Source organism: Marmota flaviventris, chromosome 6 (genome assembly GCF_047511675.1).
Source record: "Marmota flaviventris isolate mMarFla1 chromosome 6, mMarFla1.hap1, whole genome shotgun sequence".
In the NCBI taxonomy this organism is placed as follows: Eukaryota; Metazoa; Chordata; class Mammalia; order Rodentia; family Sciuridae; genus Marmota; species Marmota flaviventris.
Window position 1 is genome coordinate 100,347,267 of NC_092503.1, and position 21,463 is coordinate 100,368,729.

A 21,463-nucleotide genomic window follows, 5' to 3' on the forward strand; every position below is an offset into this window, starting at 1 on the left:
ATTTGCAAGAACTTATAGAATATACAGCAAGAGAAGCAATAGTTCTTCCCGAATATCAGATATTTGTAATGATCACATGAGGGAAGTACAGTACTCTGAATTTTTGTTGATATGATAGTATGTTTCAAAGACATGAAGTCAAAGGCAAAGACATGGGAACATGCAAATTATCTGGTAAAGAGGAAATGAATGCTCTTCAACTCCAGTAAGTGAGAATCTGCACCTTTAAAATTCATCCCTGCCTTGCCTACACTTTTGAGAACCACACTGGGATGGTGGCTTTGATGACAGTCCCAGAGTGCTGGAGTAGGAAATCAGAACCCCAAAGAGGCCAGGGTATAAGGGGGTCCATGGGGATGAGTGAGCAGGCCCAGTGTGGGGATCAGAGCCCTGTGGGGAGCAGAGCCCTGCAGGAAGCAGGCCAGGTCTCTTTGAAGGCTTTCAACACTCTAATGGAATCGGGGGGTGAATGTTATTGTTATTAGTATTTGTAAGCCTTAAACCACCAACCAGGGCAGAAAGATTTGGTAACTTCCTCCACACCTGCCAAAGGACTGCTATTTGAGCAACCTGAGGAAGGCGTTCACTGGGCTCTCCCACAAGTCTGAGTCCTCATGCCTCTCCTGTTGTCTTTTTCTGCTCTTTTCATCTAAAGAGCACTACTTATTTTACTAAAAAAAGAAAAGTACCAGGTTCAGTGGCATAGGCCCATGATCCTGCTACTCAGGAGGCTGAGGCAGGAAGATCCCAAGTTCAAGGCCAGCCTGGAGAGAGACTGTCTCAAAATAAAAATTGTTTTAAAAGGTCTGGGAATGTAGCTCGGTGGTAGACCACTTGCTTAGCATTCCTGGGGCCCTGGGCTCAATCTCCAGGAATATTATTATTTACCAAAATAAATAAAAACAAACAAATGAAAAGGAGAAAAGGAAAGCAGAAAGGAGAAAAGAAGAAAGAAGATGTGAAAAGAATAGCATCAAAATGAAGATGAAGAAAAGAGAAAGCAATTTCCTTTAAAAAGGAAGGAAAGAGTACTGTAGGAAAACAGACTGAAGAAAAGAATTGTGGCTACAAGTGAAGGAGGTGGGAAGGCAAGGACAAAGTGCAGCAGGAGGACTGGAGAGGCACAGGATATAGCGGAAAGGGAGAGACCTGCAGCCCTGCTGGCCCACCCCCAGGTGGTGCACACTGCCTCTCCCAGGAGGGAGGTGAAGCCTGGTCCCAGCCACCTACACCTGCAGCCACCTTCTTCCCTTTTCCAAGGTAGAAACAACGGAAGCTTAACCAAAGCTCACCAGATACCATACCCTGGCTCCCCTTGAAAAGGTATTCCGCAGCCCTGATCCCACCACGCCTTTCCCTGTCCAACCACAATTTCTTCCCCTGCTCTTCCCTTTTGCTCAAAGAACTCAGGGAAAGACCAGAAGAATCGCTGATCAGTACATCCCCTGGCAGTCTCTGGCTGTCCTGGCAGAGACATCAATCAACACACCCAGGGATACTGGCTCCCACTCCCTGTCTCTCTGGGGGCCTCTTTGAGGTGTCAGTTTAGTCTATATATTGTAAGCAATGCATCTAGGTCACATGCTTTGATGGGGGAGCTAAACACCATTTTCTTTCCTTAAGCAGGCTAAAAATTGATCATCTGGTCATGCATTGCTTTGCAAATTCTTTTTTGAGATGTAACATGAGGACATAGGCATTTAATCCATTCAAATTGCAAGTAAGTGGATTCTACCCTAATAAGTCTTTAACCTAAAAAAAGCATATATATTTATATATATATATATATATATATATATATATATTATATATATATATATATATATATATATATATATATATATATATTATATATATATATATATATATATATATATATATATATATATATATATATATATATATAGTTGTCTATACACACACACACACGTATATTAGTTGTCTATGAACCTTTATTTTATTTATTTACATGCGGTGCTGAGAATCGAACCCAGTGCCTTATAACATATTGAGGTCCTGGGCAAGCACTCCACTACTGAGCCACCAACCCAGGCCCAGGTCTTCATCTTAACATGCAAACCTACTCACCAGGAGCCGATTTTCTGTAAGTACCAACTCCGTGAGACTTTCACAATCCCCAACTGCTTCAGGCAACTGTGTGATTCTGTTCTGATCCACCTTCAAGATTGACAGTTTCTTTAGTTTTCCTGAAAAAGGGTTATTTAAACCATTAGTTACAATTGCTTTCCTAATCACCACTTAGTATTTCCTATCTACAGTTCTTTTATGTTTTAAACAGTGACTTACTTTTTCCTCACCCATCTTTTCACATTATGAAACTACATCGCTCTCATCTAGATCACTAAAGGTTGAGGGTTAATATAATATGCTCAGAACATCAAAAACAGCAATTAGAAACAAATCATTTTAAAAAGCACAACCTAAAAAGACCATATCAAAGCCAGAAATTTTAAAGAACAAATAGCTGGCTCTTGACACATCTTTAAGAGCAGAAAGGACCTGTGTAGAAAGGACCTTTTCTTACCCCAAGAATAATCTATATTAACAATAATCAAGTGTAACTTATTAAATCACCTGTGAATGAAAGTGACTGAGTGAAGATCCCTGCCAAGAAATAGTTCTACATACATAGAACAAGGCAGAATCTGAAAAGTCATATGAAGAACTGATTTTTCTACATAGTGGCACAAAAACTTGACGCAATGATGATGCCATCGAAAAGAAGAATGCATCTAATTGCAGCTTCCTCAGAGATCATTCAGATTGAAAACTTAGGTTGTTCAGATTGGGGCTTGCAACTACAAGTTAGGGGACTGAGCCTGCAGAGCTGAGGTCCTTCATTATCTACCAAGAGCCATTAGCATAATGACACTTTCTCCATTAAATCAGAAAACAGCCTCTCTTCAAACACAGACATAAAAAAAGACAAAGCTGAGAGAGCAATGAGAGAGCAATGCTTACAGCAGTATCTTGCCTTGTGTGCAGCCACAGGGAAAGGAGGAGTAATCAATTCTTAAGCTCTTTATTTAGCATAATCAATAACCTACTCACACAGCTCCTGAAAGGTTTCCACCTCCCTTCCTATCAGGCAATGTAAATGTTCTCTGCAGGGTACCTGCACCCTAACGGAGGAGTCTCCTCAACAGGATGCCCTGGCAAGCAGGCATGCAGCCTCTTGTGGAGTACTTCTAGTGATAAGAGTATTCATTTCATCACAAAGCAGCACAATCCTAACTTGTGATAAATACCTTTGTTTCTTTAAGGCTCTTTCTTAAATGGAGATTCACAATATTTTCATTTTGCCCATCTGAACTTGAAGATGTAATAAATCTTTGACAGACGGCCCTGCAAATGCTTGAACTTAGCTACTCATGCCTGCTTCTTCCCATTCCAAGCAACAGGCCATGTCCAGTTTCTATATCTGCTTGCTTTTGAATGCCATTTATAATCGTCAGTGAACATTTCTATATAGAGTCAAACTCCTAACCAATTTTCCAACCAGCTGTAACCAAAATGCAATGTCTGCATTCCTACTGAGTTGCTATTATCAGCCAACCATTTTCACTTTGACCAAATACTAGACAGGAAGTGGTCCTCTATCACACAGTTCTTCCAACTATTGAAAATCTTTTAAAGACTTCCTTTGATGTTTTGAGTAAAAGTTAAAGACAAAATCATGACAATTCTGTGCTTAAATATAGTCTTTTTCTTTCTTTCATTCTTTCTTTTTTTTTTTCAAACAAGTTCTAAGTGGCTCTGCTGTGGTGGAACTGCCAATTCACGCCTGTTTATACCTTTTCTGTGTTTATGTCTTATACTGGACTGAGTTCCTTTATGGTAAAGGAAATGGCTGGGCTGATCATTTTTAAAGGAAACAGCCTAGAATAGTTAAAAGATTGTTCTCAATGAACTAGAAATGATTCAACTCAATCACAGCACTCCTCATTTAAAATCATCTCCCTAGGTCATACATTACGTTCCAAATAACTTTCTCATACTGGAATACTGAATTAGAAATATCTTAGTGATTGTGCAGACGCCTTAAACACCTTCTATTATTTTGGATAATCCTTACTGGAATCATTGAAACCTGATGCGGATAAAGTAAATATGAGTCAACGTTTAATACTAACAATACTTTTTTAATTGCTATCAAACCAGGATGACAGGAATGCTTGCACAGAGAAAAAGTTCCATCTCCAAAAACAAGCAACAAGGAGACTCAAAGAAGCCATATTTCCAGCAGTGAAGAGTGAACTCCAGAAAAGAATCAGGGTGAGCTCCCAATGCTCAGCCAACAGTAGGCAGCACCTTGGCAGTTAGTCCATTCCAATACTTACCAATACCATCTGGGATTGTTTCCAATAAGTTCTGGGAAATAACTAAATCTGTTAATGAAGTCAGGCCACTGATTTCTTCAGGAAGTCTTTCCAACCTGTTTTCGGAGACATCTAAGCACAGCAGGTTCTTCAGATTTCCTATTTCCTACATCAATGGCATAAAAAGAGAAGTCCATGTTTCCATCCATCAAGGTACAGAGAAACTTGTTAGTGATTTTTCACAATCAAATTCCAAAATCCTAAGGATGTATCTGTAGCATACACCCACTGGGAACGCAAGAGAAAAAGTCCTAGACCTCCTTCTGATCAATCACAGACATGGAGCTGGGAGGGAGGCCACGCCTCTACGTTGGGCAAGCCAGGAATCATTCTCACTTGAGATGAAGAGAATGGCACCAAGCGAGAACAAATGATTGCAAGATCACAGGATCACGAAAAAACGAGGGAGACTAGAATCCAATTCTCCACGTTCAGAATCAATCTCTCATAAGTAGTTTACAGTTCAGTGCTATCCCGGGATCTTCTCTGATAAGAAACCATCTACTTAATCTCTCCTTCAGGACAGGTAGTGCTTGTTAACACAAACATCAAAGCAATTGCTCCTTAGTAAAACTGGAACACACAGACCCATCAAGATCTTTAACCTCAGCAGAAGAAAAGTACATTGCTTTTAATGAAAACAATCTATCCAGAATCAGGAACAGCATGATTCATGCTGTTTAAGAGTCACCTTCCCCTTCATTGCCAAAATGCCCATTCAGTGTCATAACTGCCTTCACAATCTGACCCTATTTCCTTACGTTACATTCCTACTCTCTTTATCCTCTTACCTTGACTGTTAGCTCTGCCTCTTGGATTCCATTTTCGACTCCTCCTTTCCAAGTCCATTCTACACACTGGTCTTAATTTCCTTCCTGAAAACATAGCTGGTCTAGTCATACAATCATACCACCCTGCTGTTCAAAAAACACCTAGTGGCTCCCTGATGTCTATGTAAGTACAAATTCCTCAATCTATATTTCACTTGGTCTGACCTATTCTTTCCAGCTTATTTCCTGCATAACATATGCCTCACCATCCTGCCCTTGTATTTCCTGTCTATAGAAAACCAGACTACATTTCTACTAATTTTAGGCCAGACCCCTGAAGTTATTCTGCTTTTCATTAATTCCCTTTAATAACGTCTTTGCGTCCTTTTCATTCCATTATCAGTGAAGACAGGAAAATACTTCTGATTGAAAATTTAAGATGATCAGTACTAGTTTAACACTAGTCTATGCTACAGGGAATAAAAGCATTTTTACATAACCATTTCTAACATGGGCCACTGGATCTTGAATCTCTGTATTTAGGATATCACATCTCCCACAGCCATTTACATGCATTTGTACATAAGGACATGCTCCTCCTTTCATATCCCACAGCTGATGAGTTATCACTCTCCTAATAACACCAGGGTATTTTTTTTCCCTCTCCTCTAACTCCTAAGTTAACTAGCATTCTCTCCATCGGGATTTTCCATATATTTCCTAGAGAAATCTAAGTATTAGTCAAACTCTGCCCTCTATAGTTGTTGATCTGTCTTCCCAACTGTAGCCAGAATCTCAGAAATCGACTCTACTTAGTTTCTTAGTTCATTAGTCATTAGCAACTTCAGTGCTAAACTACATGAATTAAAAATTTACTTGAGGGCTTTTTTCTGTTGTCAAACTTCTCTGCCTCGTTCTGGTATTCCCCACCCATGACAGGTCCACCATGACAGGTTTACACAGCCAAGTGGGGAAGCACCCAAACTTCCTCAAAATACGAGCACCTACATCATAAAATCTACGTTCTGACCATAAAAAAAAACTGGCTATAAGATACATCAAGAATAAAATTCAGTAATAGCTAGAGAAGAATGAAACAACAAGAAGAAATGGCCTTTGTGGTTGAGGAGGACTTTTTTAGATTTCTCAGTTTCTCCATCAGAAACTGGGCCTGCTTGCTGGACCCCACTCAGAAAGGGAGCCTATCTGAGGTCCCCATATGGTTTTCACACTTGAGAGCAGTAGTGAATCATGAATGCCATGATATACCAGTTAGACCATGAAGGACATTTTGGGAAAAAAGCGAAATAAAAGCTTTTAATATTGCCTTCACACCAACTACTTCAGCGCAAAATATGGTCAAATTTATTCCAAGCACCTTGGCACATCACAAGGAGCAGCAGAAATGTGTAGCTCCAGAATCATGGATCCTGGTAATTTATAAATTTGCTGGGCTTAAAGTAAGTTATACAGGTAACAAGGGTGAAATAAAGTACAGACCTCACAAACTAAAGGATACATTTAGCATCATTAGAAATGGTGGGTTGAGGTTTTCAGCTTTCCTATGGCAATGCAGAATGATGAAAGCTTGACATATTTTTCCAAATGTATTTTTTCAGTCAAGTTTCTGTTTTGGTTTTTTTTTTTTTTTTTTTTTTTTTTGAGATCCTTCTTGAGAAAACCTCACACAGAAGCAGGGAACACACAAGGTCTACTGCTGTTCTACGTTTTGGGGGTAGACACTGAAATTCCCACTTACCTGAGGTAATTCTGACAGTTGGTTTCCATCCAACCAGAGATCCTTTAAATGTAAGAGAGAGCCAATAGATTCTGGCTAAAACAAACAAACAAAAATAATGTTGTGGTAACAAAGATCCCAGTCTTAGTCTTCCATTAAGGGAGCTAGAACCCTAAATCATCATATAATGACTGGGTATGACAGAAGATGCCTGTCTTCAGTTCTCTAAGATAAGGTTCTCCTCCTCCTAAAATGCCCCAGTTGTTTCCTCATAGGCCCCAACTCCCAATCCTGACCCTCCCTAAACCCCAATCACAATTCTGAACCCCTGAGAACTGGGTTCCCAGCCACATCCAAAAAAAAAACACTGGCTATGTAAGCATCTTGTAGAACTCCCCAAGATATTTTGTGATCATAACTAAGGACAAAAACAAATTCCCATCTCTCTTTGATACAGACTTACCAAATTATATATTTCATTGTTTCCTAAATCAAGTTCCTCTAGCCTGCGCAGCTGGGTGAGAGAGCTATTTAAAAAAAAAAAAACACACACACACAAAATAAAGTGCTTAAGAGTGGACTGAGATATGCTGAGGAAGGCAGTTCTCCTCAGTCATAGTTTCCAGAAATAGCACACATTTGGATTTTATGGTAGTAGATACTGCACAGGAAGGACTATTATGAGAAGGCTGGCACCTAACTAACTTTACAAAGGACACCGGATCATTTTTTTGAAATAGTCCTTTTTTTATATATATACTTCAATTCCCCTAGTCCACACCCGCCCCCTCACCATTCTCCCCAGAGACTCACTCAGGAAGATAGGTCAGAAGATTCTCTCTCAGTTCCAGAGAAGCCAGGTTATAAAGACTAGAAAGGAACAGAAGAAAAAACTATAAGAGACATTCCTGAGATTCTTCCTACTCCCCCTTTGCCACACACACACTCAACTAGTAGCAACTGTTAATAAAACCTCGTGTGTCACTTCCCGGGTAAAACTATCTATCAGCACCACCACCATGAAATCAACATCATTTCTACCTCCTAAAGGTTAACATGAGATGATAAAATTAATAAAAGTGGAGTGTGTCATGACTACAAGGTACCCTCACTCAAATTTCTCACACATTTTGGTATGTGGAAATAACTTACTAAAAGATAATTACTAAGGATCGCCATTAGAGGATAACCACTCCCTGGACCAAGACAGAAGCCAAATGCAAGCCTTAAACTTCTGTATTTCGGAAAGGTACTGTTAACATAAAAACAGTTACAGCTTGAATCTCAAGGAAGAGCTCTGAGAGCTCATCTTCCAACATGGGCAGGAGACCATTCCTATTTTAAAGTACTGAGTTTTCTGAAAACCCTTTCTACCTAAGGTCCCAGATTCACAGCACTGGGGAAGTAACTCCTGTTTAAACACATCTGGGATAATGGAGCAATGCACCTTGCATGATGCCTGGGACTCAGGACTGACCTAATAAGTGGCAGCTATAGTGATGTTGCTTTTATCCTCACTAAATCCTAGAAATAGTGCTCTTTGCAAAGATCCCTATGCCTCTTAGGTATAGCTCTGTCTGTTATAGGCGCATGGTAGAACAAGACAGATGTTTTCCCCAGATTGAGTATCTGGGTCAAATCCTGTCACGCAGTGGCAATGCTGTATCACCAGAGACCCTCACACATCAGAGTTATTTGAGCTCTGCATGACACACTGATTCAGAAGAGGAGTGATTGGTCCACTACCACAACAGGCCCCTCAGCTCTACACTACCCCAAACTCATATTTTGCTAATATCACCATAGTGACATCCAGATTTGGAAGAATTTAATTTCTGAGCATACAGAAGGAATCAGTTATTATCCCAACATTTTAATCTGCCGTAATCCCCTATTCTCTCCATTCCAACAAAAAAGCAGAAATCCTGTGTTCTAACAAAACTGGTTTTGTAACATCAGAAAATGTAACTCTGATTTAAATGAATGCTATACACACAAGCTTAAAACCTATTTGACAGAACATATATCCTAATGGTACTATGAAATGTAAATTCTATATCTTCTCCAGCATTAGAAAACTGAGTAACTGATTCATCATTAAGGCCAGAACAAACACATTCTTCAAAATGTATGTTTTTAAAAAATATTTTTAGTTGTAGATGGACACGGTACCTTTATTTATTTGTATGTGGTACTGAGAATAGAACAGAGTGCCTCTTACGTGCTAGGCAAGTGCTCTACCACTGAGCTATAATCAGTATATGTTTTTTAAAAAAAATACAACAAAATTCTTGCTAATAGGTCATCAAGAACTAATGCTTTTCAAATAAAATGTAGTTAGTTGACAAATCACAATTACCTAGTTATACTTTCTCTTACCCAACTGTGCTTGTGAACAAAATAATGAGGGGAAGTGGAAGGAAGGCGGTTGAGAGGTACTGATACCCAGTTCCCACTTCCAGAAGCTACTCTAACCCGCAAATAATGGTGGTAAGCAACATGGGAAGAGAAAAAGTTTTAAAATGAAGAGTTTTGTTTGCAGTATTAAATATTCATGCAACCCCTAAACAGTCTTAGTGGGGGGACAGTTAAGCCCTCAGCTATAACCACATTTGTTTTTTTAAAAATCACAGGTAGGACTGTCATTTTATCTACCCAACATTCATAACTTTCACACCTGCTTTAATAGACATCTATTGAGAAAAGGAGAAAAGTCCTTCTTCACATCAAAAACTACTTGTTGGGCACCAAGAGAAGGGTTTAAAGGCAGTTTCACACAGGAAAAGGCAAAGCCACAGCTCCCACCTGGAGCAAGGCCAGAGCTCCTACCTCACCCCACACTGCCTAAGGCCTCTGGAAGGCTCTCCACTCTGTGGAACTGTCCTGCTTACATTTTTAAAACCACTTCTCAATTTTGAGTACATGCATAAGTCATCTCCTTAACCATAAAACAACACTGAGATTTTTATCATTTTATGTTATTTTAAAAATATGACACACATTTTAAAATCATCTTTAAATTTGTCTGGAGGCAAAAGGCACAGGCCATAGTTTCTATAAACAGCTAACACATAGACAAAAATACTGCTGAAATGCCAACAGATCTATGACACAACTCCACCCTCATCATGCTAACACCCCCAAATCATATCGTGTTAAGTACAACGGTGGTGCTACCAAGACTCTTTGAGGAAAACATAGATAGAGGGGTACTATATTCAAAGACAGCAAATTTTTGTTTGTTTGTTTTAAGACAGGGTCTCATTATGTGACCTAAGTTGGCCTCACACTCCTGGACTCAAGCAATCTTCCTGCCTCAGGGTCCTGAGTAGCAGGGACACTGTAAGTATGCATCTCTGAACACAGAAAAAAAGTCATATTTTTGTAACTTACAAAACCCTAACTCTAAAAAGAATGGTCTTCCTCAGGTAATGTTTCCCACTATTTTAAAACTATTTAGAATAAAAATATTTATTTTTAGACTAAATTACACTTAGACTATATCTATAAACCCACTAATGAAAGCCATTCTGAGTCTGAGAGGCTCAAATCCTGACCTGTCCCTCACTAACAAACTGAATTTGTTTGGCCTGAGGTGCTTCATTATTGGATCTCAACGTTCCCTAAAATAAATATAATCATATCTGTTATGGCAAATAGGGATTAACTATTTTCCCTTCAAGTTCATGGAGCCAGTTTTAAACCTTATCTCCTTGAGACAGCCCTCATCCCTAAGCGTAGTCAGGTACCTTGCCAGTATGTGTGCCAAGTCAGGGTTTTCAGAAAGACTGCTACTAATCACAGAAGTCAGCTCCACCACTGAAGACCTCCTTGAAAAATGGGCTCTGAAGAAAGTGAGTTGCCACCTCTGGCCATTTCTTAACTTAGCATTCACTGTCCATAATAGGCAACCCATGAGACAAGAAGGAATAGAAAGCAAAGAAATGGCTTTGCTACAGACTCTCACCTCCTATATGAGCCCAAACCTCAGGGTATAACCTGGACAAGTCATTCTCAGTTCAGGGCACTAATGACTGATACGGAATGGGACCATGACTTCAGTTCTCATCAACGGCTCACCTTGGAAAATCTTAGACCAAAGTGCAGAACTCTACCAGCCCACTCCAGAATGTGCTTCTCCAGACTGCTGTAGCAGCCACTGACATCACACAAATGCAGAGTGGGACCACTGACACTAATATAAAAATGTAGGATCTTCTTTCCTGCTCTTTCAGAGTACAGTACTTTCAGTAGAGACTTCAGGATAGTATCCGTCCCTATCAAGGCAACCTATTCAATTCAATTCACGCACCCTGGATTTCTGTGCTGCTGAGAAGTATTCAGGGTTTGGGCAGATTTAACCTAATTCTGTGTACTTCAGAGCCCAGGGCTCTTAATTATTGGACCAAGAGAGACGAGGAGACTCAAACTGAGCGTGCATTTGCCCACTGTCTTAGTTAAAACCCAACATTAAGGACACATAAGAAAGCATCAGGCATTCCTAATTCTTTCACAAATGTACTTAACATGCAGTAGGAGAATTACTAGTCTTTAACAGTCCTACTACAGAAAATGATATTGGCAATTTACTGTATGATAGATATTGTTATAACTGCTTATCATAATTAACTTTATGGATGAGAAAACTAAGGCAGAGAGGAAACTTTAGGTTTCACACCATTGCAAGTGGGCAAGCCCCTTCACCAGGGTGTCTACACTTCTAACCATGATGCTCTGCTTTCTCTCACTTTTAACTGGTGAAGTCAACATCAGGAATTGGCAACACGTTTGTACATATTCAAATCCACATATTCAGTAAAAAGCATTCCTTTCACCTCTATCCCCTACCAATCCACCTTCCCACCACCAAGATCATTCTCATGGGAAATGACTTTTTAAAATGTCCTTATGTATTCATCCAGAGTTTTCTTTTATGCAAAAACAAGCAGGCATGTATAGTCTTATTTTTTCTTCACTAGAAGGTAGCATCCTATTTACATCTCCCACTTTGCTTTCCTCAATTAAGAGATTGGTGTGTCATTTATTATCTTGTGCACATCAGTTTTTGCAGTTGCACAGTCTCTTGCTGTCTATATATACCTTAATTCTTTAAACCAGTTCCTTAACAACATTTTACCCTTATAATTTCTGATAATTAACTTTATGTGCAATAACACACTCATCCTCCTCTAACAAAAAACCATGATTTTCTCTCCTCCCTGCCATTCCTACTACTTCCACTGCCAAGGGAGCTGAGGGGCACCTCCTTGTAAGCTCCTAGGGAGAGAGTGACCGAAGCCCGGCCTCCAAGCACACTGTTTCACACAGCTCATAATAGCAGGCACAAACCTTATACTCTTTTGTAAGTTGGAATGTAGGCCAACTGTATTTTTAGGGTTCTATTTCAGGGACTAGATGAGTGGTTACTTTAAGGAATTTACATCTGTTCTCCGCTATGTTTGAAAAACTCCTTTTAATCCACTTGGATTCCCCCCTGCACACACATTTTGGTGACCAAAATCATTAAGATATTAAAGAGTAAAATAAATCAAGACAGACCAGGCAAACAAATGGCAGTACACTGCAAAACCACTAAAATGAAAAAATCTACAAACATTGATGGTCACAATATTTGACTGTAGAAAATAATATTGATGGGGGACACGGGGGTTCTTACACTTTCATATTTCTATCTTTCAACAAAAAATTAGTATTGTAGAAATCTCTGGCTACAAATTTCCTATAGTAGCTTTGCTCTGGAATTCATATTGTACTGTATTTTATAGTAATTTCTAAATGCCCCCAAAGAGCATTAAATACGATTGTAGGTATCAAAAGATTTTCTCAGGCGGCACTCTAACACAACATAGCCACACAGCCCACATGAAGTGGCCATGGGCTCACTGAGGTTAAGCCCATTTAAATTAAGGTCACCATTCTCCAGGGCAGCAGACACAAAATCAGACCCACACTCTAGTTCAATCAGCCAGAGAACCTGAGGCCTACTCACTTGCACTACTTCTAGAGGCAAATTTTCATAATTAAATACTTATTGATAACAACCATTTAGTGGCTGATAGCTATCCTGGGTGCTGTGCTAGTTCACCAGTCAAGTTCTTGCTCCTCTAAGAAAGCTGTTTTTTGAGAACAAAATTTAATTACACAGGCAGTGAAAATATTTAGTCTAACTTTTTTTTTTTAATAATATGAATTTTATGAACAGCTAAAAGAACTGTCATAGAGAAAGTTCCACAAGGTAAAGACAAAGCAGCAAGCTCCACACAGGGACACAGGCTCCCCAACCCAGACCCTGACCCACTTCATCTGCTCCTGCAGGGGTTGCTCATGCCCTCCAGCCTGCTCTTCCTCTGTATTAGCCAAGCACTTTGAAGACTGGCCAAGTGCAAGCAACTGGACAAATGACCTCAGCCCATTACTCACAGTTATATTTCCAATAAGAAAAACCAGGGCACCTTCCCAGGTACAGCACCATCTTTCATCAGTAGCCGGCTTCAAGTCTGCCTAAGGTCCATTTTTTTTTTCATTGAGATAGAATTCACAAATTATAAAATTTACCTTTTTAAACTGTACAATTGTGTGTGTTTTAGCACTTTATTCACAAGGTATACACCATCACCACTATCTTACTACAGAAAATTTTCACCTCTCCCAAAAGAAGGTTCATACTCATTAGAAGTCATTCCTCACCCTCTCCCTGTCCCACTCTCAGCCTCTAGCAACCACTAATCTATTTTCCATCTGTATAGTTCTGTATTCAGAAATATACAAATGGAATCAGAAAATATGTGACATTCTGTGTCTGGCTTCTTTTACTTAACATGTTTTTTCCAAGTACATCCATGTAACATATAGCAACAACCCTATTCCTTTTTTTATGGCCAAATAATATTCTACTGAATACATATACGATATTTTGTGATTCTATTTACTCGCTGATGAAATTTTGAGTTGCTTCCTTTTTGGCTATGATAAATAAGGCTTCTATGAACATTTGTGAACAAGTTTTTCTATGGGAATATATTTTCAATTGTTTTAGGTATATATAACTAGGAGTGGGGCACATGGGAACTAAGTTCAACTTTTCAAAGGACACCAATGGAGCTGCACAATTCTACATTCCCAACAACACATAAGGGTTTCAATTTCCCTAAATCCTCAGCAATCCCTGTCATTATTTATTTATTTTTATTATAATCATCTTAGTGTACATGAAGTGGTATCTCATGGTGGTTTTGATTTACATTTCCATACCACCCATTTCTGAAAAGTGAAACACACTGTGTGACATGCTTGAGTAGAAATTAACACAACTGATCTTAAGAAAAAACTTTTTATTATTAAAATACTCCTTTGGAAGACAAATTCATTTACACATTAAGGAGAGATCAAATGCTGGTATAAAGAAAAGTATCCTTCCTGACTTTCCCAATGGAATCTTCCATTTGTTTTTAGTAATAGTAAATGAAAAGCCATTGTTCACTAGGCATATTGTTTTCAAGGGCATATTTAAAAAAAAATTCTAGTGGAATTTTTTAAAAATCAGATAGTTTTCTTAAGCCTGTGCAAAACTGGAAAGTCTAGGACGTGCACTGGATGCCCTCCACTGCTACCTGGTATCTTCAGTGATATATAAAGTCATATATTGAATTTTACCCTAACTTTTTCTAAAAGGGTCTTAAAAGAGCTTCATGAAATAAGGAAGGGCCCTGAAAGTGGGGAAGAAACTAAAGTGCTCATTGTGAAAAGCATGCAGTGAAGAAACTGTGCCATTTTTCAAGAAAGAAATCAAGGGCCAGTGCCAGCTCCACCACCCACCAGCAGTGTACACTTGGGCAGATTACTTATCTCCAGCTTACAAGGACATGGACGAAGCTCAGGGTGGGGAACGCCAGCCTCATGAGTATGGGAGCTGCCGTAAGGCAGCCTATGTGCCCGGCATAGCACCTGACTCACGGCAGCCTCCAGCAACACCTCTCTCCCACTCCTCAGCTCCCTTCGTCACACACAAGCTAATACAGCTGCTCTCACTGCTCGTTGGAATTAGCTCTAAGCTTCCTGGCAGAAAAGTAAATGTGATAAATGTCAGAATTGTTATTAAAAAGGAAAAAGCTTACCATTCTTTTGGCAAGATATTTTTTCCCTAAAAATAACTTTTTCTCTCCCTAATAGCTCTTTATATCAGAAAAATAAAGCAATGTTAATAGACAATAACCATTCTTCATTAGAAGGTTTTAGAGCAACAGAAGCCATATTTTCATAGTTGTTTCTTTATAACAAATTTTAATAGAAACTGAATATACAGCTTAGGCCAGAAGAGAGGCTGTGCTGAAACAGGCCAATAGGGTCCCAGCTCAAGATTCCAGACTCTAATTTGACTGCCTATAATGTACCATAGGAAGGAAGAGGAGGAAAGGAGGCAACACTGTGAGCCTTGTCACCTGCAGGTGTTGAGGATGAGGAAATGTCAGTATGTGCAGACACAGAGAGTTGACCGACTGTTATGGTTTGGATATGAGGTGTCCCCCAAGAGCTCACGTGTGAGACAATGCAAGAAGGTTCAGAGGAGAAATGACTGGGTTGTAAGAGTCTTAACCCAATTAGTGAATTCATCCCCTGATAGGGATTAACTGAGTGGTAACTGAAGTAGCAGGGTGTGGCTGAAGGAGGTGGGAATTAGGGTGTGACTTTGGTGTCTATATTTGTTATCTGGAAAGTGGAGACCTCTCTCTCTGCTTCCTGATCATCATGGTGAGCTGCTTCCCTCTGCCACACACTTCCTCCATGATGTTCACCCTCACCTCAAGCCCTGAGGAATGGAGCTGGCCTTCTATGGACCTCTGAAACTGTGAGCGTTCTAATAAACTTTTCCTCCCCTAAAATTCTTCTGGTCAGGTCTTTCAGTCACAGCAGCCAAAAAGCTGACTAAAACACCGACCAAGACCCTGCTCTATCACAGTACAAGGAGATCCAGGCACACACCACCACTAATACCTACAACCAAACAGCAATTACAAGACTACAGCTTTTACTCCTCAGTAAAAGGTAGGCCACAGAACATACGGGTTTGGGATCTATTTCACCTTTCCAATTGGGTAAGGTGTGACATAAGAGAGGTAGAATTTCAATCATTAACTGAGGAAAAGATTCAGCCTGTTTGGAAAAGAGAAGAGGCAGGTTAAAAATTTTAAAGTTCACTTTTATGAAAAGCTTTGTAGTTTGGTTTGAGCAGAGCTTGTAAGGATCTATAGACAGCATGGTAAAAATTTCACCATGCTTGATGCTACAATAAACTACCAAGCATTTGAAACTGCAGTTTCCAAGTTTAACAATTAAAACAGTTGTGGCAGATTTTTTAAAGCAAGCATTATAGTCCCAACCCAAAAATCTAGCAGGTAACAGCAGAGTTGCACTGACACAACAGGAAACAAGAGACCCCCAAACCCCAACAAGACCACTGCTTCCCACTCTCAACAAGCCCTGGAGAGATATCAAAGGAACCCCTGGAGGCATGGAAAGTGGATTCTGAGAACCACTGGCACAGAACTGAGCTGACCCCCACACATTCTATTCTAGAATGGTAGTCTTCATACATTTAAGAATATACCTTCATAATCCTTACATTTATTTTTAAAACAGACAAATATATGTGCCAATATATTGTGCATACCACAAAATATACATAAAAACAAGAATTTTATTGAAGAGTTTAAAAAAAAGAAAAATATTTTATTAAAGAGACAAACATCTTTTCATCTCTTATTAGTAAGAGCAATGGGATTGAAATGCTTTATTTTTAAAATCTTTTGTTTTACATTTGGTGACAAAACAACCTGTTATAAGTTACTTAACTTATAACTGTTTAACTATAAAAGATGAAAAAAGATACCTCACCAAACTACAGTAATTCAAGAAGAATGCCCCATCAGCTTCATAAATCAACATACTAATTTTTTAAATTTCTTCTAATTAGGGAAACATCTATTGAGATTCAACTGGTAAGATACCATCTTCTCTGATGAGGAAATGTTACTTGTTCATGAACACTAATCAGAAGACGTTTCACTTCTGTATTTTTTAACAAAAGGTTTAAAAATCCACTGAGTGAGTTTCCCACTTATCAGTGAACATCATCTGTGCTCTGAAGGACTGAGTAACATATGGATGTGCTGGAAACTACCTGCTGTTAAAGAAAAGGGTCAGCGAATTTGGGACATGCTTATCCTGGTAAATGAGAAATGTGAAATTCTGCATAAAAAAGCAGTATACCTCCATGTAATTCAAAAGATTCCATGACCCCTCCTCATCTCATTACAAAGTGTTATACAATTCTACTATAGCCAGGCCTGAAAAGTTCAACTGAAAATTTGTCAACTTTAAAGTGATACAAAGGTGATATGCATACAGTTGAATTCTGATCTTTTTCTGAGCTAGTGATAGTCACTACCATACACTTTATTGAGATGCTGGGTAGTAGCTGTGAGCTGGGACTCCTTCCTATTCAGCCATGTGATCCTGAGGTGAAACACCCAACACTCTAACTGGTACAGGGCTGCCAAGCTACTATCTTCACTAGGGTTAGGTGCATTAAATGCCTTTTGACTGATGACATTTCCAACTTACAATGGGTTTATGGCAATGTAATTTCCACTGTAAATTGAGAAGCATTTGTATTTCAGACTCACTTTTTCAAACCAGATTGGTGGTTACCTGTAGTGTAGCCACTAAGCATTGTACATGACCTGCAATGCTTGGCAATGCACTGAAAGCTCACCAACCAACATGGTGCTAAACCCTTTTGCTTGTGGGATATTCAATCTCCTCTCCAGAAGCTCCTCTAGACATAGCCAGCAGTCACATGTGACTCAGGGACTGAGTGGAGGATGCAATTCTTTCTGGATTGTTTAGATTAAAAGAAAAGGAAAAAAAAAAAAACACCAATTTCTTCTCATACAGCAATGGGTGACGCATGTACTCCCCAAGCACTGAAGACAGCAACAATTTACTGCAACCTGCACAGAGACACCCAGGGAAGCAGCTGCAAACCTACAGGGGCACCACAGGATACTTTTAATTTGAGAGCAAAATAGGAATATTCAACATCTGTTGGGCTCCATGTGGACCTAGCTCAGTAGTTCAGTTTCAACATTAGGCAGCACTATGTTCCTCTCAAGGGTTTTTAGTGATTACTATGATGAAAAGCAAGTACTGGGTAACAAATCAACGTGGAAAGAGCAATGAGGTGGTGGTTAGGGAAGATGAGCAGTCCACAATAGGTACTCACGTCCCAAAATAAAGAATTGGGGATACTTGAGAATAAAAGAAAAATATTCCTTCAACTTATTTATACTATTTATACTCCCCCCTGCCACCAAAAAATAGTTACAAGGTTGTTAGGACATAAATACTTATTAAGTTTTTTGAATCTATTTACTAATTAGAACTGTTAGATATTTCTAGGAGTACTAAGAAAAACTTACTGAGCCCATAAAGCCTCCCAGAACCAAGGTCTATGGTGATGGAAAAATAGGGAAAAAATAGATTGGGACCAAGAGGTCAAATTTTAATTCCAGTTCTGTCATCAACTCCCAAAACCTGTTCAACGTAACTGACCCTGGATAAATGAAACACATGACAGGAGAGATGCTTACAGAAGCCCAGCTTCAAAGCACTCGCTGAAGTCGGCTTGTCTTAGATATAGCCTATGGCCCTCTCCTCCCAGCCTGGGTGTTCTTGCCCATCCCCAGGAGGTCCAAGTCCTTGAGAAATCCATATCTCTGCATGTTAATGCCAAGTATTGCATTAGGTGCCAGGAGGAGAAACAGAAGACCTGTCTTCATGGATGCTCAAAAGGTCAACACTAATGTTGTTTACTCCTTTGATTAAATAAGCAGGGTGAATTTTTGCAAAAATTATACTTCCTATTCTATAAAAGTAAGGATCATTCAAATGACTATTTCATGCCCTTTTCAATTTTTTTGGAAGATTGAATAGGTGTGCCTTCTTCTTTACAAAACCACTCACTCTCTGAGAAATTGTACTGGTTACTAAATATTTGGTTAATCAAATATGTTAAATGCTGTAAAGAAACCAGTTGAGAATCCTTTGTGAAAATGAAGAATCTCTTCCCTGAGGAAAGTTCCTAAGTTTTCCCCAAAACAACATGCATATGTATAATCTGAGACTTCCTCAACAATTCCTTATTTCAACTCTTTCAAGCACTTCTTCATCATGGCCTAGGATCCCAGGGGATCCCAGTCTTCTCAACGGGTGTTTGTTCTTTTATGCCTTTCTACTAAGTCAGTCTATACTTGGAGGACAGGTTATTACTTGAACATTACTTGAGCAGAAATCTTAAACTCAACAGGAAAAAAATCACATTTCTTACTTCAGTACCAAACACATTAATAACCAAGAAAGGAAACTCTCTATTTCTTATTTTCAAAAACTGACCTAATAAATGGCTTTTTTTTTTCCTGGCCTGGGGATACCAATCAGTATGTGTAATGTTCTAACAGTAAACACAAGCTGATTAAATCTAAAAACAAACTACCCCTATTATTGACAGAAATTGCAGATACACAAAAAATTCTAAACAAGCAAGTACAGATATTAATAGAGAATATAATAAGGAATATTATCATTTTTTTCTAAAATGTTTATTAAACATTTTCTATTAAAACAGTGCAGTAGAGTATTTAATCAAACTCTGGTTTAAGAAGAACATATTTTCTCTTAAAGCATTAAATCTTTATAAAAAGACATAAAGCAAAAGGGGAGGGGTAAGAATCAGGGGCTAGAAGAGATAACCACTGAGCTAGCAGCAGGCTGGGAATGAGTGGGAGGGAGCATAACAAGAGAATTGAATCTCAGAGACCTTAAGCAGTAGGAGGAGGCAGAGTCATTTAGGATGTTTAGTGGCTACTATATTTAAGGATTTTTAAATTACAAATAAATGAAATTTTATATAATAAAATTAAAGTGTGAGCGCATGAACTCCACAGTAGAACACTGCTGTTCTTCTGCCATGGATGCTGTACACTTGGGGTGCACTGGAGGCTTACAACCCCTTTCCCCTCCTATGAGCGAAGGACACAATGCTTGATCAGCAAGTCAGCTGGCACAAAGTTAAAACACCAGCATGCATCTCAGAAAAACATCGACTTGCTGTCTGAAACAGGATCCCAGAGGTAAAGGAGGGGCAGAGGTGCCTGTTGAAAATGCCTGTGGACCTCTACAGAGAGAACCTTTGCAGGACACAGTCAGAAGACTGGGCTCAACCCTCCCATTGTGGTTCTCAAAGGGCAGTTTCCATTTTGTCTTAGAACTCAGGCAAGACAGGTAAAAGGCAGGAAATCACTCCAGACAGGACTGGGACCCTTGGTCCCTGATTAAGGTCAGCCAATTGGGCTTTTCTTTTAAATAGTTAAAGAAGAACCGTTACATCACTACTAGGTCCTAGAGAAAAGAAGAAGGTCTGCTGAGATAATTCAACTAGTTATTTATGGGAGTGTCTAACAGCATTTACTCACCAGCACACATCCCTTCCTCAAAGGATTTGATCTTTTGCCATGCCTACCTCCCCCACTATTTGTATACTAGCCGCGTGAAAAAGTGCCATCCCCTCAAGGACCTAGGAATTAAACCAGAGACTTTGCGCCTAATGGAAGAAAAAGTAGGCTCAAATCTCCATCATGTCAGATTAGGTCCAAACTTCCTTAATAAGACTACTATAAAGCAAGAATTAATATCAAGAGTCAATAAATGAAATGGATTCAAACTAAAAAGCTTCTTCTCAGCAAAAGAAACAATCAGTGAGGTGAATAGAGAGCCTACAGAATGGGAGCAAATCTTTACCACAAGCACATCAGATAGAGTACTAATTGCTAGGATATACAAAGCACTCTAAGAACTTAACAACAATAAAACAAGTAACCCAGTCAATAAATGGGCCAAGGAACTGAACAGACACTTCTCAGAAGAGGATATACAATCAATCAACAAACATATGAAAAAAATAAAATGTTCAACATATCTAGCAATTAGAGAAATGCAAATCAAAACTACTCTAATTTCATCTCACTCCAGTCAGAATAGCAGCTATCAAAAATACAAACAACAATAAGTGTTGGCAAGGTTGTGGGGAAAAGGCACACTCATCCATTGCTGGTGGGATTGCAAATTGGTCCAGCCAATCTGGAAAGCAGTATGGAGATTCCTTGGAAAACTTGGAATGGAACCACCATTTGACTCAGCTATCCCATTCCTCGGTCAATACCCAAAGGACTTAAAAACAGCATAGTACAGGGACACAGCCATATCAATGTTTATAGCAGCTCAATTCATAATAGCTAAATTGTGGAACCAACCTAGATGCCCTCCAGTAGATGAATGGATAGGGAAACTTTGGTGTATATATACACACAATGGAACATTACTCAGCATTAAAAGAGAATAAACTCATGGCATTTGCAGGTAAATGGATAGAGTTGGAGAATATAATGCCAAGTGAAGTAAGTCAATCCCAAAAAAATCAA

At 39.1% G+C, this 21,463-nt stretch overlaps 1 protein-coding gene across 1 annotated transcript in view; it reads right to left on the reverse strand.

Annotated features, from left to right (window-relative positions):
- Positions 1 to 21,463, reverse strand: part of Lrrc1 (leucine rich repeat containing 1) — a 123,101-nt gene that overhangs the window by 21,026 nt on the left and 80,612 nt on the right. Inside the window, exons 5-9 of the mRNA XM_027938289.2 lie at positions 7,722 to 7,778; positions 7,372 to 7,435; positions 6,930 to 7,004; positions 4,362 to 4,506; positions 2,089 to 2,207 (exon numbers count right to left, since the gene is read on the reverse strand). Of these exons, the coding sequence (XP_027794090.1) occupies positions 2,089 to 2,207; positions 4,362 to 4,506; positions 6,930 to 7,004; positions 7,372 to 7,435; positions 7,722 to 7,778 (460 nt within the window). The remainder of the gene's footprint in view (positions 1 to 2,088; positions 2,208 to 4,361; positions 4,507 to 6,929; positions 7,005 to 7,371; positions 7,436 to 7,721; positions 7,779 to 21,463) is intronic.